The sequence below is a fragment of the Pseudomyrmex gracilis genome, unplaced genomic scaffold (genome assembly GCF_002006095.1).
Source record: "Pseudomyrmex gracilis isolate BER0280 unplaced genomic scaffold, ASM200609v1 scaffold_11, whole genome shotgun sequence".
Classification (NCBI taxonomy): domain Eukaryota; kingdom Metazoa; phylum Arthropoda; class Insecta; order Hymenoptera; family Formicidae; genus Pseudomyrmex; species Pseudomyrmex gracilis.
Genome location: NW_018020595.1, coordinates 991,398 through 1,010,373, shown reverse-complemented (window position 1 = coordinate 1,010,373; position 18,976 = coordinate 991,398). Strand labels below are relative to the sequence as shown.

Here is an 18,976-nt window from a genome sequence, read left to right as displayed (position 1 = left end):
GGACGCGACTTGGATAGCGAAGAGGCGTGGTTTCGGCTGCGCCTAAGGAACCTGTTCATTTCTTCTCCGTCGCTGCGTCTCTCCGCGCGTCCGCAACGATGACGTCGGAGGCGAGGGAGAGATTGCGGGAGATTGGCGGCTCTCTTGTCTGTGTGTTCCCACACCGTCTCTCTCACCGGACAACCCGACCAGGCCGCGCTCTGGCGTCGGAGTAGCGGGACAATGACGCACGCCATTTTGTCCAGTGCCCGTCGAACGCGTCGCGCGTCGGGGTGTTGTGTTGGGGTTGTTCGCGCAGTGCAAGTGAGCAAACCTTGCGGAGTGAACTGAATCGGAATCGTGCGATAATAACGAGCGGGCGCTCGTCGTGCTCGGCTCGTTGTGGGCCGGTGTAATATGTATTACGTGCTCTACAGACTCGTGCCCGTGGCGACGACGTCCCGCGCGACTAGAGACTACATCTTCGCTGACTGCGGCGAGCCGCGAAGACGACGGATGTAGCGTCGCGGCAACGACGACGACGACGCCGTTCAACACAGACAAAAAAGAGCGGATGACGTGAATGACGACAATCTCGCGTCCAGTCGGATCCCGTTAGCACGGAGAGCAACGTCCAGATGCAGGTGAGCACACACACTTGAAGCGGAATAGCGCGCCGCTTTCTGATCGATAAACCGCGCCGCCGTCTTCTCTCTTTCCCGTTGTCTTTCCTTCTCGTTTTCTCCTACTCTTTGGAGGGACAAGTGCGTCGCACTCACCCCCATCCTTCGTCACCGCGGGAAGGCTTCATGTTCGGCGTCGCCGTAGAGAGTTTCGGTGCGTACGCGCGACGCGAACGATAGGCAAGACTTACTCGCGAATATCCGTTCGCTTGTGCAAGTCGAGCTCTGAGGAAAGTGAAAGCTTGCCTCGCGACCGCGTCTATTCGTCTCGATTCGCAAAGGACCGCTCGTTTTCTGGCATGTTATATTTCTGTGTGTGTGTGTGTGCGTGTGTGTGTTGCGTTGAGAACGCTACAATATAGATGTTCAGATGTTTTATTTTCCAGATTTGCAGTGAAAAAAGAATGAAACGACTAAGTCGGATTTACATCGATCGACTTCGTTGTTGCAAAGATGACTATAAATTCTTAATGACTTAAGAGTTGAATGCGTAACGGAGAATACATCGAAAAAAATGACAAAATGTAAGCAAATAAAAGAAAGCTAAGTTTTTTTTTTTAATGAGAAGGTAATATTTTAACAGAGAAAGTATTGATTATGTCGAATTTAACGCCCATTAGTATTAAATGGGACACTAATGGCATTAAGTTCAAAATGGTGAGATAAGTTAATTGCTATTAAATGTCCAGAAGCAGTTGATTCTCAGAATTGCACATTTATAGATAATTAAATAATGCGATATTTTACATAATTGTTTTAATTTATTCAAAAATATTAACGTCAGTATATACGCGTGTAAGACGTAAATTAAAAACGCGAAACCGCGAGAAATGCCAGCCTTGATAGTTGCGACCAATAGCGGCTTATTGTCCCTGGGACTAGTTCTCGAAAGTAGATCGGCTCGTTACAGGCTGTTGCCCGCGGGGCATCGCCATCACTGGCTAGTATTGACTGGTGATTTCAATGCCAGGATGTACGCGCAGCAGAAAATATATAACTATAATACTATCCTTTAAAAAGATCGGACCTAACGACGCGCGTGTTTATTTACGAGCGTTCGAAAGGGGACGGCTTCATTCATATGGCGACTTGGTCCGATCGATATTACACTCCGGACAAACACCGGAGATACTATTTCCGATTACGCTCGGGTGTATATTTTTGTCTTACATCTTTTTTTCCCTTCTATCTTTACACGTACGCAAAAGCGCACGTATTGCAATTAGGATTACACGCTTCGTTTGAATGTTTTATTGATCTTATACAAGGTTGAATTTTTACTTTTAATGCGTTCGACGAGGAACTTTCTTTATTTCATTCACAGTAAGATTTATTTGTCAGGCTCGAAAGTTCCGAAGAAAAGTTGGAATTTATCTTTCGCACGCAACAAAAAACATATAGTTGATATTCGAGGAAATTATTACAGCAAAAGATCAAAATAAAAAGTAACGAGTATAGTTTGCGTGAGCACCTGATGTATAATACGCACTGTTCGAGTCCGCGTTCCATCTATTTTAACGACATTGTAAATAGATTTTTATCTCTTTTTTATCTTTTACCTTTTTCTTTCGCCGCTTTGTCCCTGAAACTTCGTCAGCTCGACTATCTGGGGAGCAAAAGTTTGCTCTTTTGTGTCAAAACCACGAACGGTAAAGTGCGCTTCCTTGTAGAATGCCAATACTTTTCAAATGAGTCTTCACACGGTGCATTATAATTAATAATAATAACATGTTTCCGATTATCTACGATCCGTATTCGGACTCGAGACGTCTGTAAACTTATAAAAAAAACGGAAGTTATTTTTTTCCTGACGTTAATATTCATAAAGTTTGATTTTCTGAAAATTCTTGCAAAACGCCAGGAATCTATTTTCTATCGTCGTCTCTTACCGGGGGACCGTCTTAATCTTTTGAGCAGGTAGCGAGCGGTTCTCAAACAACTACATACAATTGACTAAAACGAAAGAAAAGTTTTCTAATCTATAAAACTGTCGTTTTATAGAAAATTTTCGTGAGGAAACGTACCTGTTAGATACGTTTTATTTTTATTTTTGATCTTCACCCCCAAGTCTTTTGAATAGGTAAAGAGAGATAGTGATTCTCAAAACGTGACTATGAATGTAGAATTATGTTTGACGCAGTCTCGTATGACTGATCATAAAATGATTTATAATCTTTTTGTTCGTTTGTTTTTAGAAAGTGCCGCACAATGTGACATTCTCGTATAGATAGATGTGTAAAAATAACAGACTGGCATATGCGATGCTACTATATTTTTAGTCAGATGGCCGCATGCGAGTTATATCTGATCGAAATTGCAATTCATATCGAATGCAGGGTGCATAGAATTAGAACATAGGAAGGGTGACACCCGGTCTCGTTGAAATTCACGACTGAATTGGCAATTCTAGAGGACATTACATAGGGGAGCGCGGTTGCTCTTTCCAAGTATACACACTCATCCCGTTCGCGTTTTAAAATTCTTTTTCGCTCCAAACATTTCATTTCATATTTTTATTCTCAAGATACATTTGATTTGTAAACAAATTAAAACTATTAAATATGATATTAATTAATATAAAATGAGCAAGATGTCGAAAACGAATTAGTTTCGCGCAAGCGTGCTCAAGGTTGGTTTCAAGGGTTGCCGAGTTCAAGTAACCTGGACAAGACTTCGATCCAGGTATTCACAGGGTTAATCGGGGGCACACCTACGTATGACTCATAGAAGAGAGTTCCTGGTTTCTCATCCCCTTCATGTAAGAGGGATGTGCGTGAAACGAATATTATGTATACAACTCACTTTTTATTTGCTGTGGTAACTTATGTTCTGAACTTGTAAAACTGTAATTATCGTTTCAAAATCTATTTGACGATTGGTACTAAAATTGATAGTAAATTTGAATTTAAATTTTTTGTTTAAGAAATAAAAAAAACATATATATACATACGTGTATATATTTAAATAAAACTGTCCGATTAATGTTTATTTTTTCATGTCTATGAAATTGTGCCTTAACTTCGTATAACTCTTTGTTGCTTTGAGAACAGCTTAATTATTGAAAGAAATGCGCAAATAACAGGAGGTCGAGAAGATCTGAGGGGTCTAAGAAATGCGAGTGTAAAATAAAACAAAATCGTGCTAAGGTTTGGTATGCGGACGGATAAATACCATACCTCTTACTAGATCGGCATTCCATTAAACCTCTGGCCGCCTTCCACTCCGCTTCTCCTCCATAATAGGCATTAAACCAAAAGGTTTAGGCGTCTCGCTTCGATGTGGTAACATTAGCGTTTCTTGATGTGATTGATAGATATGCGAGAATTATATTTTTAACCTAGGAAATAGTTTTTTTTTAAATGAATCATTTTCTATGAAACTCTGATCTTATTATTAGATAACATCTTGTATGACATAATACAAAATTCTGATTTTTACACATTACACTTAAGAGAGATAAGATTACATACATTAGTATGCACCGGATAGTGAAAGGAATGCGAATGTTTTGATTTTAGATGTTGCAGTAACCCGACGGCACAACGGCAAGAATGCATACTCCTGCTGAACCCACAGAGACTCACACACAGTCGAAAATGTATAATCTAGAGAGTGAGGAAACGGGAACGTCCGCGGGCATGAGTGGAGTAGTTCTTTCGTCACCCAATCCGGAGGTTCATATATTTACCAACAGGTAATTTCTTCTTTTCTTCAGTCTTAATTTTAATTTTGTAGATTTAATTACATTTTATTTATTTTTTTGTTTTTACTTTTCTTTTGTTTTGTGACCTTTATCATTATTGGCTATAATACAAGTTGGAAGAGTTTGGTTTTTTCTTGTTTTTGACAGTCATGTACTTAAGGTCAAAGTGGGATACTTCAAACTCCCAGAATTTTTTCAGAAATTGTTAATGATACTTCGAGCACTCCATTTGCATCCCTTCTTTCCTCGAAATAAAGCGGGAAACTCTTGTCTACAAGTGTAAAGTTTTGTTCCGTCGAGGCACTAACTTTTCGCACATGCATGTATGTACCTATGTATATAAAATTCGAAATGGCGCGCGCATTATGATATCTGTATCGCGCGTTGCGTACGTGCGCCGTCGATGCGCTATGGATATGTAACGAACAAGAGATAGATCCAATAACAAGAGATAAAACGAGAAAAACAGTAGGCGCGAGGAAGACAGAAAGAGAAAGAGTAAGAGTGAGAGAAACGAGATAAGGCCTCGTTCGTGTTCGCGTCACGTCGCGTGGTTGGTCGCAATCCCACACTAGTATTTCCACGCCAGTAAATGAGTACGCTTCATTGCGAACTTCTGCCTCTTGAAAACGTACACTCGGTTTACTGCGACGACGACGTGCGGTGTCGTCATATTGCTGCGTCCCCCGGTGTCGCGTCCATATGCTACACGCGGCGTGGTGATGGTGTTGGCGCGATTCTTCCTCAAGAAGCCAGTGGCGCAGCAGAACAACGGCGGCGACGGTGGCGGTGACGCCGCCGTCGTCGTCGTCGAGAATCCCGTCACGCTGGCAGCCGGCGATGTGGCCAGCAACGCCACGAAAAAGAGGTAGGCGGTGGATTCTCTTTCTTTCTCTCTTTCTCTCCACGTCGCTTCTCCAGAATTTCCTTGACGTGAGAAAATATGAAATCAAATTACCGCGTCTGAACCAAACGCGCTTGCTTGCTCGTAACGCGATCCTGATAACAACGCGCTCGCGCCTCATTTCGTCATTTCGTCGTTTTACAGCGGAAACGTCGTTCTTCGTTATTATGTGCTCCGTGTTTTCAATATTTATCCTTCTGATCGATCGCTAATTCTCAGCTCTGGATCTTTTGCGTGTCACGTCTCGCTCGCGTATCACTTGCTCCTAGAGAGAATACACTGTGTTTCAAAAAGAATAAGATGCTTCTGAGATGGGAGATCTTCAATTTATGCGTTGTTGATTTCCTCGCGCATTTCTCACGTACTTTAGAAAAATGACGGTGTTTCTTCTCCTTACTATTTGGTGTCTTTGATTTGTCTCGGTCAAAACATGAAATTTTTTGCCTGTTTCGAGAAAGGTTATTGTGCCCCAAAGAAGATTTCACACACGTCTTTTGAACGTGTTTATCAATTGTCTGTAATTTTTTACTGCGAAGATTTTACGAAACAATAAACATTCCGAAGCGAGAGTTGTTTCAGTTTAGTTAAAAATAAAATTGATGTGTGTTTCATGCGAGTGCATTAACTTTTGATTTATTTCGTTATTTTTTTAAATCATAACTCTTGGCTGTATATAAATCTACGCGTCGCTTGAAAAAAACAATAGTGGAGTTTTTATACATATGTATGATGCTAAAAATACGAATCGCGTTTCTCACAATCGGATGTTTTGCAGAATTAACGAGTAAACCCGCAACTCGATCGCACAAACGCGAGCAAAAAAGACAATATATAAAAATCATATTAACAAACTACAAAAAATAACTCGAGAAATAATGGCAACTGAGACTTTGAAACAAAACTCAACGTGTTTAACGGTTTATCATGTAATACTTTTCCATTATCCAAAAAGGAAATTGATTATTTTTGAACTTATCGCACTTTGCAATGGAATCTGTCAATTCGTTGTTAAGGCATATATTGTTTACGGCGACAAGCGCGATCTTCTTCTCATTGACTGACGCCAGCAGACAGCTGATACGAAGGCCACGATATAAACGTGCATGCACGTAAGTACACACTACATACATTTGCGTGATCGCTGTACATGCTGCGTATATGTATGTTAGCTCGCGCAATGCACGTTAAACGCCATTAGGTCTCTCTCATACATACGTACCAGGATAAAGAAAGATTGTTCCAAAGAAGGCGATCCTTTTCTCTTAAAAACACCGATCACGACGTGATACTCTCTCAAGGCCGCTACTATTTGTGATTTCAAGGCTATTTTCACTCCTTCCTTAAACGGAACGAGATATGTATCTCTCTTATATGGGGACCACACTTTTGCAAGTGCGGACCCAGCCCCTTTTTTTTGGACGAATTCGATTACACCAACTTCTTTCGCTCATCTCAGCGGAAAAGATAGAAAATATTTTGTTCTTTTCTCGTTCTCATTGAGTTTCATTCTTCTTATCTTCACTCGTTTAAATATTTCTCCAAACGGAAAACTAACTGAAGTGGATATTTTCTTAACTAGACTGGAGTTATTTTTTCTTGTTCGCCACAGTGATATGTTAAAGCGCATAAAGATACCGCATAACATTCCACAATTAATATAACTAGCAACTCTGTCATCGATTAAGCACGCGGCGTGATAACGTCGGCGTGTGAAAATACAAGCCGTTTCTCTTTTGATATTTTTTCTTTTTCACAGCGCAATATTGAAGACCTGTTCTACTTTTAACTACTGTACTTATCTGCGTATCACTTGTGTGTGTTCGGATAGAACTCTCAAGCAAAACGGAGCATACATCGGTTATCAATAAAATTACATGTATATATATACACACACATAACAGCTGATAGCTAATGCAAACATCAAACTCCAAAACTTGTTTATACTTGTTTATTCGTTTTGTTCACGCGTATAAATTTCTGCTTTACTTTTTGCACATACTGATATCATGTGAGTTCACATATAGCACATACAAATGCATGTATTACCATATTATTCATATAAATTTTGTTCAACGAACGCTAACATTTCGGTCTTCTCTGCGAATTGAAAAAGTCTGTTCGCGAGACACTAGGAAAATTAAAAAGTAGAGTAAGAGCGGTATTATCAAGAGTTAAATTTAGGATATACACTCCGCGGTTGAACACAATCGCGTGTAAAGAGCACGATCAATATCCGCGTTACACGCCTCACATTGTTGCATTCCGTTCACTGATTTGCCGCGATCGCATAACGAACAAAATGCCTGATAACGCGACGCGATATTATCGAAGATAATTTGTGTAATAAAAATTACACCAAAGAGGAGTCTTTTAAATTTTTTGCGGTTAATCTAAAGATAAGATTGAATAAAAACAGACAAATACAAACTAAGCGCCTGATGGAAGAGCGGTAAAAAAAAAAAATTATTAGACAATAAATTCTAAAACGTTTCGGCTACATTTTTAGTTTCGTTCGATCTCGATACACTTATAACGTGAAATAATGCAAATTTACAAATAGGAATAATATAAAAGTAGAAAAATTAAATAAAATATACGCACCAGAAAAATATATAAAACAAATCAAGAATATACCAAAATAAAAAAGTTGAAAACAAAAATTATACTATATACTTTATACTTTCTGTTTTTCTTTTATCTCTAGTTTATTGTAATTTGAAAGAGTTATAATTAGTGAATTGTTGAGAGAAAAGTAATAATCGAAGTGTTAAAATATCACCAAGTTTTTATTTTTTTAAAATATTTTTTAATTTTTTTATTTGTTTTGAGTTGCAACCCGGACAATAATTTTCTTCCGGTAGTAATGAAAGAAAAAAAAATTTCTCACGCGCGCTTACCAGATGTATTAATGAGAGATAAATACGTTCGTCAGTGTGTGAAAAGTCATTGACACAAACGCAAACCTCTCGACACGTGTAACCTTGGAAAAAACGCTGTGAGCGAAAACATAAACGTACGCTATTTCTAATAGAGTCTTGCCTTTAGGCAGCGATGGGTAACAATATTATGCTCCAAAAACAAAAAAAACGTAAATATTTATAGAAAAAAATACTAAGTGAAAAAGAATATATTAGTAAGTATTAGAAAAAAGAAATTTTGTCTTGATTGATTAAGAATTTTTTCTTCTTTTTCTTATTGTATATAAATTACATTGTATTTGGTTAACTGATAGTTGATGTTCAAAGAGCACCGTAATTCGATAAGAAATCAATATTTGTAATAATGTGTTATTATCGCGCACGCGATATCTTTCACACGTGTGCGTGTGCCTCTCGCATAGAATATAATAAAATATGTACATACGTATGAGTGTGAGTTTCTCACAAGTGCACACAGAATACTTTTATCTCTTTTATGTAAAACAATGAACTTGGCTTTTATCCGCAACCTGCATTGATATTAATATTTACGACTTACATTGGAATTATTACTACTTGGCAGTTTTAATGAGATTTAAACGCAACTGTGATGTGATCAAATAACGCCGAATAAGTACATTTATCGGCGTACAAGACAGTTTGTCGATATCACCGGCACGGCGTGACGTGTGACATATATGTCGTTTCTTATCGTTCATCGGACTGTACAAAGATAAAATTACGAGCGATAAATTCATGTTTTCTTTCAATACAAATTCTTTATGCAATTTATACAAAGATAATGGAAATTTCTCCCGCTTTCTCTAGTGTCCAATAATTATTAATTTTATACGCAACATTTTTGCGACATTTATGTTGTACAAATGGCAAATATAAAGAATCAGATTTGTGTTAAGATATTTTACATCAGATATAAGATGGTATGAGTTTCGAATTTTTAGCATGCTATGTATCCAAGAAGAACTCGCACAATTAAGTGAAATCGCGGGAAGTCCCGAAAGGTTGGTCACTGAGCTGCGAGAAGTTCAATTGGCAAATAGCAATCATCATAACTCCGCGAGCAACAACAGCGCAACAAAATGCGCAACCGGACCGGAAAGTATCGATTCCCAACGATCGAGTTGGCTCGAGGGCATAATCGGATGCATGCGACCTGTATTTTCCATGCTATCGAAAACCGCTATTAACGAAAAGATCAAGATCCTTTCAAGTAAGTCATGTAAGTTTCAATCTATTTTATATGATTTTCTTTTCACAAGTTTTTCTCTTTTTGGTTTAATTAAAACTTTTTGCGATGATTAATGTAATGCGCTTTTTAGACGCGGATGATTGGGAGATATCTTTTGAAGACATTAGCGAGCTGCAATGGCTCGCGTCCGGAGCTCAAGGTGCGGTATTTAGTGGGAAATTAAATAGAGAAACTGTAGCTGTAAAAAAAGTAAAAGAACCGAAAGAGACTGATATACGCCATTTGCGAAAGCTCAATCATCCGAACATTGTACAATTCAAGTGAGTCTTGTCACTTTCGTAATACATTGTTTATGGTATGTACTGTAAGATAAAATGTTCATCTTTGTGTTCGTATTTACAGAGGAGTTTGTACTAAATCTCCCTCTTATTGCATAATAATGGAATATTGTCCTTTTGGACCGTTGTACGATTATTTGAGAAATGGAGGACCGGTTCCTCCAGAGAAATTGGTGTCATGGTCAAAAGATATCGCTGCAGGGATGACGTACCTTCATGCTCACAAAATCATACATAGAGATCTCAAAAGTCCAAAGTAAGTGAATGATAAAAATAGATACAAGCATATTTATCTTCAATGTATGTACAAATTGAAATCTCTTTTCCCATAAAGTTTAGTTCTTTAGTATCATTTTGCTATTTTGAAGTTGTAAATCTCTATCTCTTTTCTTTTTCTTCTTTTTTTTTCTCTTTACAACAAAATTTGATTCGAAACGAAGTCGATTGATGCAAAATGATGTCTCGTAAATTGAAATAGATGGAAAAATTGCAACGGTTTGTATTTGAAATAATAAAATAATTGTATTGCCGTAGCGTTCTCATTGGACAAAACGAAGTAGTGAAAATCAGTGACTTTGGCACGAGTAGGCCTATGCTCGAGAGCAGCACGAAAATGACGTTCGCGGGCACGGTGGCGTGGATGGCACCGGAAGTAATCAGGAATGATCCGTGTTCGGAGAAGGTGGACGTATGGTCGTACGGTGTCGTACTGTGGGAACTGCTAAGCGGTGAAATACCTTACAAGGATGTTGATTATTCCGCGGTGATGTGGGGCGTGGGCAGCAATATTCTGCATTTGCCGATTCCGGCCAGTTGTCCGGAGGGTTACGGACTGTTAATCAGACAGTGTTGGGCGGCCAAACCGCGTAATAGACCTTCCTTCAAACTCATCGAGATGCACCTCAACATCGCATCTGTCGAGGTGCTTGCCACAAAACCCGACGAATACTTCAAAGCACAAGTAATGCACCGCGTTTTTTGCTTTATAGTTATTAATCGAGATTGCAGAGAGATAACAGTAAACGTAACGAGATTCTTTTTGTTACAGCAATCATGGAAGAAAGAGATACAAGAACACATGCAGCAGATACCGGTAGTTACTAATAACGATCCGCGTTTCGAGGCTGATCTGATTCGACGGAGAAAAGACGAATTACGGCACGCTCAGGATATCAGAGAGCACTACGAGCGCAAGCTCGAAATCACTAATCAGTTGTATTTGGAATTGAACTCTATGTTGCTGCAATTGGAGTTGCGGGAGCGAGATGTGATAAAGTGAGATAAATCTCGTAACTATAAAATACATATATATAACGTTATTATGTACGTATAAGAAAATAAGGTATATTGTGCGCTGTTTTAGAAACACGGTACTTGTACTTTGCATCAGCGCAAAGCAATTCCCAAATTGTCGCGTTTTTAAATCAAGAGATATACGTATGCGGTAAAATGTTAACACATTAGGAAATAAATCTATCTGGTTTGTGTTTCAGAAGAGAGCAGCAATCGACGGGATACAAGCAATACAAGAAGCGCTTTGTTCGACCATTATTGAAAGCCCAGGAGAAGCTCTATCGCAAGCAGAACGGAATAGTACGGTTTTCCACTTCTTCGACGCCTACTACTCCACCATCGCCAACAGATCATTCACCGCAGAATCCCGTTAAAGCCACCATGTACACTCAATTGAACGAATCGAATCAACCGGAAACTGTTCTAGCATCGAACAATTCGTACAAACGCAAGTATAGACATCGCAGAGTCGGCTCTGGTTGTGGTCTGAGTTCCAGTCCTAGATCGAGTCCTCATCGCGAAAGAAAGGTGAGATTTGATATTCTATATGCGTCATTTTTTTATATTGACGTTTCGTGGACTAAGTATAATGATGTAATGTTCAATTAAAGAGCACGGAGGTACCTGCAAAATTTATCGATAATCAAACGCAAACGGACGTAATGGACATTACCGAAACAGATCACTCGTTAACACAACCGACCTCGGCGAACAAATGCTCGGCAAACAACACATGCTCGCTCTCTTCGGAAAAGACTTCCTTGGATGCTCTCAACAAATGTTGCCTCCATTCGTGGAATAAACAAACGACGGAATGTTTAAACGGAAATCCAATACCGGAAACATACTATCCGATGCAGATCAGTTCGTGCTCCAGTCCCGAACCTCTGAATGAGAATAACGCGAATGGAAACGAACGTTTGAAGGATTGTAGCGACGACGACAATCTGGAGACCCTCGGTAGAAAAGTTAGCGAGATTATTAACGCGAATCGTCTTATTATTGACAACGGAAATGGCGGTGATGTGATTTCTCACAGGTATCGTATAATATCTGTAAGAATATGATTTATTTTTGTATATTATTCTTAATTAATGAGATAAACATAGTTTTTAAGAAATAAAATATTCACAAGATGTAGTATAAACTCGATTTATTTAAATTTTTATAATAGGAATGAAGAAGACTTAGGTAAATTACCTGGGCACTATGTAGAACAACCCGACATTAAAATGCGAATTACCGCGGACAACGCCACAGACGATCGCGAAGACGAGGCTTGCGAAGAAAGTTGGTCAGATGAAGAAGGAGAAGACCTGAGCTACACGAACAACTATTCCATTAGACGAAGAAGGTATGTTTCATCAGATGTTTATAAAAATATCTTACATATATAATTATTTTTATAATTGAGAATATATTTTTACGTCAAACATTATGCAGTATTGCAAGGAGGCCAATAGGTCCTGGCTGCAGATTACGAAGATCTAAACCGACAACTCTTAAACGAGTACAAGGAGTGTTGGCTTCCGATGAGGAAAATACTTCTGAATATTCACACCCTCCGTCCAGTCAAACTTCCACGTTAGATAGTAACCCGGAAGTTCAAAGGGCTTTTCGTGATATTATACACCAGTCTCAAAAAGTAAGTAAATTAATGTGTTTAATATCGTTAAATTAAATTAGGATTTTCAATATTAACATCTTCGTATTTGTTTACTTAAAGTTTTGTTATTAATGTTTTATGTAATGTATTACGCATATATTAACAAAAGTTGAATTTTTTAATAAATTAAGTATATGGTTTCTATCTCTCTTCCTTCTCTCTGAATAAATTACAAAATAGATATTTTGTATCTTTTATGAGAAAAATGTAAGATAAAAAATTCAAAAAGTATATGTAAAAAAAATTAAATTATTCAAATTTAATTAACTTTAGAGGAAGGAAATAGGGGATCCCTCTGATGCATCGAGCGAATCAGAGACAGACGAAGTCAGTGAAGTTACCATCGCATCTCAACCAGCGAGAACGATGAGCTTCAGAGGATTCGAGAGATTTTAGAGAGATTAGCTATTAATTTTTATATGTGATTTATAATTATGAACAATAGAGTTAGATTTACTGCCTGAGTAAAGTTGAAACATACTTCACTTTGCAATTTATGTTGAATATTGTAGATATTTATCTATTTATATACATACACGCATACATATACATACACATTCATATACATAATGACATATGTAAACACACATTTACACATTACTTCCACATATATAAGAATACATATGCTAAAGAAGTATGTAATATTAGATTTTTGTAATTTAGAAGATCGTGAATTTGAGTCTAATTTGTACAATTCAATTTTTTTTTTTTTTTTTTTGCATCTCTGAAGTGAATGTTATATAGAACCGTAAAAAACAATCTCGATCAATATTTAATCTTGATCATACATACATACATAAATCTGCAAGAAATTAGTTTAACGTTGCTCAAATATCGCGATTTGAGTTACATAATTGATTTTATATCGCGCGTGATGATCATGAAGATCCATAGTGTAAATTTTTACATCCAACAAATCTAAATACTGCTTCGAAGGATTTCGTTTGCAAACGCTGCATATTACTGTCATTCATCAAATGTCTCGCGTCCCAAGAATCACTGGTCATTAGCAAATGTTCTAGAAAGTACGGATGTCCGTCTAACGTCCGTATGTATTTCAAACGAGAAATCGTGTAATATTTATTTCGTTTACCTCATAGCATCTCATTTTTGTGCGTCCTTTTTGGATGCGCTGTGTGTATCACATGAGTCACAAATTTTCATTTGAAATCGTGCATACCCATTGCCATAGAAATAAGTTTTCCCCGCACGTTGAAATTGGAGGCAGCTAACGCGAATGTTCGCGAATGTCCACAACATGTTTTTCCCCTAAATGTATTACTATCTGACGAAAGGAGAGAGTCACACACGTACACAAACACACGTAAGAGTAAAGAAAACTTCTGGCTAAATGATATTATGTATAATGTATTATTCGAGAATGTGTTCTCTTGAAAAAAAAAAAAATAAAAAAAATGATCTAACGAACGATCTGTCGTAACGAAAAAAATGTACAACATAGCGATAAACATACAAATTTTATTGACATAAGTGCCTATGGCAATTTGCATGCATCTACTGTGACGATCGAAGATGTCTAGTGAAAGTTAGAAAATTGATAATATATGCAATTTAGTCTTTGAAGCATGTATTGAAAGATATTGTTGTACCTGTATGATCTTTTATATTTGCTACATATGATATAATCTAATACGAAAGATATTAGATCAGGAACAATGAGAAAAAAATAGAAAAAAATGTAAATTTTCCGAAAACTTCCTATTTACAACAGGAGAAACATTTTGCATCATGTTCGTACATGTATATCTCCAAAAAATGTATATTCATACGTAAGGAGATTTAATTTTTTTATTTTACAGAAAGCCAGCTAAGATCAGAGAGCGTAAGTTTATGGTAACTATGTACTTATTGATTTTTTCAAGAGCTTAAGCATTTATATATAATATATATAATAGTTTATATATAGAAAAGCGAGTTGTATGGGAAAAAAAAAAAAAAAAAAAAAAGAAAAAAAAACAGTTGAATGTAGTGCAGATCACGCGAGTTTCAAAACGAAGCTCAACAATAGTACCGGACTGCACGTGAACCTCATACTCATTCCACATTAATTACCGTTATTATTATTAATAATAATAATAATAACTATTATATTATAAGCTCTTTCATAAAATGCATGTCGACGAATTATTGCGTTCCACTCAATTACCGAAAGAAACAATGTTTTGCATCCATCTATTGTACCTGCTTTGAACTCAAATTGCCTTAATGACAATTATATACATCGGTATCTGTAAATATAGACAATACAACAACAAGAAACTTAGAGAGTAAGAATGAAAAATAGAGTAAGATTTTGATGTGCTCATTTGAACGGAGAATAATTTATATAAGATATATATATAGAGAGAGACAGAGAGAGAAATGTATACTTTGTAGTGATCGTACATATTGTATCCATCATTATGCGAGTAGTTGCATAATAATCGTTCCTTTTTTCGTGGGCAGCTATACAAAACTGACTAGTTCTATTATTATACAATAATAGAAGCAGTACACAAAATTTGTGTTATACATAAAATAAAGTTGATTTACACGATGTTCTTATATTTTCCTTCATACAAATCCAACAAATTTATCCTACTAGCACAACACAGGCGCGCGTTACGCGCATGCTATTGTTATTTTTATTTAACGTGTTGTCAGTGAACACAACCTGTCACCGCGATGACAGATAGTATATACGTCTTATAAACCACATAATACACATATGAGAAATGTCAGAAATAACGCATGAAAATCAAACTCAAAAAATAGTGAGAGAGAGAAGTGGAAAAACAACACGTGACAGGGAAAAGTGTAAAAAAGAGAATATTATATATATTATATGTAATATTCTATATCTATATATAATACACACACATACGCATATATGTATACATATATATATACCGTAATCACGTGACCGAAGTCAGTAACACCGCCGCGGTCGCGCGGCCGAGGTCAGTGACTTCACCGCAGTCNCGCGACCGAGGTCATTGACCCCGCCGCGGTCGCGCGGCCGAGGTCAGTGACTTCACCGCAGTCGCGCGACCGAGGTCATTGACCCCGCCGCGGTCGCGCGGCCGAGGTCAGTGACCCCGCCAAGGCCGCGCGGCCGAGGTCAATGACCCCGCCAAGGTCGCGCGGCGGAGGTCAGTACTATAGTATGTATATAATACATATAATACAATATTATAAATATATAATAAATTATATGTATAATATGTATTATTTAATGTTATATATAATATAAATTACACAGTCACGTTATTTTCACGTGTTGTTTTTCTACTCTTTCCTGTCACGTGACTTTAGTTACGTTTTTAATTTTCTCTACATATACGACGAACTGTCTCAAAATCGCTTTTCATTATTTACTCTCTCGATCTTACCGATTTGATTCGACTCGATCAACCAACCAACGGCAACGCGGAAAAGAGGCAACAATAGGTGCAATATATTCGACTCCAAACGTGCACTTCTCGGTCCAAATGCCTCTTTTAATATAGGAGGATCTATAACGCGTAAATAAATTTATAAATAGTTTAATAAGGAGAGAAATATATGGAAAGCAGTAAAGTTTTAAATAATTTTTAAACATTTTTTAAAATCTTTGCTCGTTATTTTAATTAATTTTATGAACAAACATTCATATTGTATATAGCCGTCATATATGTACACAAGCGATTTTTTTGTAAATACAAAAACGCTAAACTTTGCGAATCATTTTGCACAATAAAACGTCGAATCGAATTTCTGATTGAAAAAAAAGAAAAACGATATTACGACGTGAATGTCTTATCACATGTACATTTAATATTCACGTATAATTTATGAGTCTCACAAGTTTCTACAATTAAGTTCAGTTTCTCTTTACACAAGTAGTTAATTAGATCTTCAGTACATAGCATATCGAAAATTACTTACAGTAGCGTATCAGAGAATTCGACGAGAAACTAATCGTAGAGAGTATAGATACGAGTTGTGTGTGTGCACAACTGATTTTGCACTATTAAATCACGAGTTAAAATATGCACAATCAGTGCATAACTACAAAAATGATGAAAAAAAGCTAACTCTGTACATAAATATACATATAACGTACATATTTTCTTTTCTTACAAATACAATTTATATATATAGATGTAAAAACTTAGAAACCTGTCTGTACATATCAATTTTCTAATGAGAAGGCAAGAGGCATATCTCGCTTGTAATACTTATAAACTGTAAAAACTTGTTGCTCTCTCTGCTTTTGCGGTCTAGAATAGAAACGCGGAGATTCTGAAATGATCACACGAGATTAGTCACATCAGCATAAAAAAAAAAGTTTACAAGTATTTCTCTTCTGCGTTAACACCTGGTGGTAATAATGCGAATTTAATAAATTCTTTTCCACAAGGGAATAAACAGAGATTAAGTTTGAATGAGTAAAATTATGACTGTAGCAATTGTAAATGATAACAATTATCATTACAGGTCGATTCTACCAATAAAATGAATTGCTGAGAAATTCGGTGGTGGATTTATACAAAGAGGAGGCGCTTTGTTTTAAACCAGTAAATAACGATACGACTCCTTCCTTATCATCCTCCTCTTCCTCCTCAGGTAAATAATCAGGCATTTCCTCGCTATCACTGTCTCCTGTCTGTAGCTATAAAACATTTATTATAACTTTATATATAAAATCGGAAATATATAAGAAAGAAATACAAAAATTGCAATACTTACCAGCTTTACAAGAAATTCTTGATTGAATTTATTTCTTGTAACCAGTCTCGCTTCCATGGTATCCGTATTTTTGTCGATCGCTTCTGCGATTTGTTTCGCTGTGACGTTATTTAAGGTGCGCATTGTTACACGCTGGTGTTCCACGTCGACGACAAGAGAAATGAGACCTTCGATTCTTATCAGTATCGATTCCAATTCCGCCCGAGTATCCTGATCAATTATTAGTGATTACATATTATTACAATCACCTCATATGTGTAACTCATTTTTCACGTTCAATTATTAATAGACCAATTGAAAATCCACACTTACCGGTAGCAATCCTTGAACATGTAAAACTATCACATGAGTCTTTAATTTTTTTGGTTCAATGACCCGTCGGCAACGACTGCGTAAATTATATATAGGCGGTTTCATACGTTCTATATCATCCTTGATGTGCTGTGCTCTATTAGCTATCTTTGGTTCGCTCAGACTGTACTTGTTTATAATCGCTTCTAGAGATTCGCGCACGCCAAAGGTGGACGTTATGTGTATGTAATTGTCTACATTTTTAACAAATATCTCGAGAATATCTAAAGCTAACGTGACCACATCCAGATCAGGTACTTCCAGGACGTAGGCTACGTAGGACAGGACCGTTTTGTCCTGCAACATAAATGAGAGAACAATGATAAGAAGCGCGTTTGGGAATTATTTTGCGATCTCACGTACACACAGAGCTAATTTACCTTCAAAATCGTGTCATGATTCGCGAAGTCGTCCGCGAGCTTTCTGTACGTTTGAAGAGTCTCGTGCAGCTCGCGCGGGTCCACGTCTATGGCATCCTCTCCATCCATTATTATCCGTTATGTTGACATAACACGTTGAAACGCACTTGAGATTTTGTTTCCGCGATTAAGTATGAGATTCACTCAGAACTTTTTGCTACACCAAGTATTTGTTTTTCGATTGCGGTCAATTCTCCGGGATCAGGAGTTGTTATTACGCCGAAACGTAACGGCAATACAAATGTAACCTAGAGAAACTATCCTAACCTCAATTCCCGCAAAATCTCGAAACCGTCTGAACGACCAACATTAGACCCCTGTCTCGAATGTCGATGAAAGAGCACAGAGAGCGTCACATTTGGCATTTGATCAAAATCGATCGAGACACGCGCCACTTTTCAGCCACTTTGAGTTTATCGGTCGCCCTTATCGACACCGAGGTGAGATAAAGAAAGTTGACACACACACACACATATACGTATACAGGCCTGAAGCGTCAAAATGATAAACAAAGCTGCTGAAAAGAGCAACGGTGTCGATAACGGAACATGCGGTCGTGCGCCAATTCTTACAAAGAAAATACAATCTCTTATCACTTTGTGAAAAAAAACGAGAAAATATCTAACGACTTTTTTTGATGATAAATGATATTACGCGTACATAGGTAGGGATCAATATGCTCTCACACAGACACTGTTTTTGTCAGCTGTTCGCAGCTGTGCACAGTTTCCGTCAGCTGTAAAAGTCCATTTAAACTTGCAGGAACTGTGCATGTGTCGCG

The 18,976-nt window shown here is 37.4% G+C and overlaps 2 protein-coding genes across 4 annotated transcripts; one reads left to right on the top strand and one right to left on the bottom strand.

Moving 5' to 3' along the window:
- The first annotated feature begins 49 nt into the window (after positions 1-49).
- Positions 50-14,636, top strand: LOC109863644 (mitogen-activated protein kinase kinase kinase 13). 3 transcript variants are annotated; one of them, XM_020444013.1, is made up of 13 exons: positions 50-623; positions 1,049-1,186; positions 4,181-4,356; positions 9,150-9,427; positions 9,528-9,717; positions 9,800-9,991; positions 10,270-10,696; positions 10,784-11,010; positions 11,229-11,556; positions 11,640-12,067; positions 12,203-12,382; positions 12,472-12,673; positions 12,968-14,636. In XM_020444013.1, exons 3-13 carry the CDS (start codon positions 4,214-4,216, stop codon positions 13,088-13,090), a joined length of 2,718 nt encoding a protein of 905 aa, XP_020299602.1. In that variant the 5' UTR covers positions 50-623; positions 1,049-1,186; positions 4,181-4,213; the 3' UTR covers positions 13,091-14,636. The 3 variants fall into 3 exon arrangements, with proteins under 3 accessions (XP_020299602.1, XP_020299603.1, XP_020299600.1); XM_020444014.1 differs by lacking the exon at positions 1,049-1,186 and having other exon boundaries at positions 51-623; positions 9,150-9,418; XM_020444011.1 differs by lacking the exon at positions 1,049-1,186 and having other exon boundaries at positions 51-623.
- Positions 14,637-16,125: 1,489 nt separating this feature from the next.
- Positions 16,126-18,871, bottom strand: LOC109863561 (armadillo repeat-containing protein 1-like). Its single transcript, XM_020443833.1, has 4 exons — positions 18,157-18,871; positions 17,738-18,073; positions 17,426-17,635; positions 16,126-17,348 (listed from the first exon to the last, which is right to left on the bottom strand). The coding sequence occupies exons 1-4, from the start codon at positions 18,262-18,264 to the stop codon at positions 17,181-17,183; spliced, it is 822 nt and encodes a 273-aa protein (XP_020299422.1). The 5' UTR covers positions 18,265-18,871; the 3' UTR covers positions 16,126-17,180.
- Between the last annotated feature and the right edge of the window lie 105 nt (positions 18,872-18,976).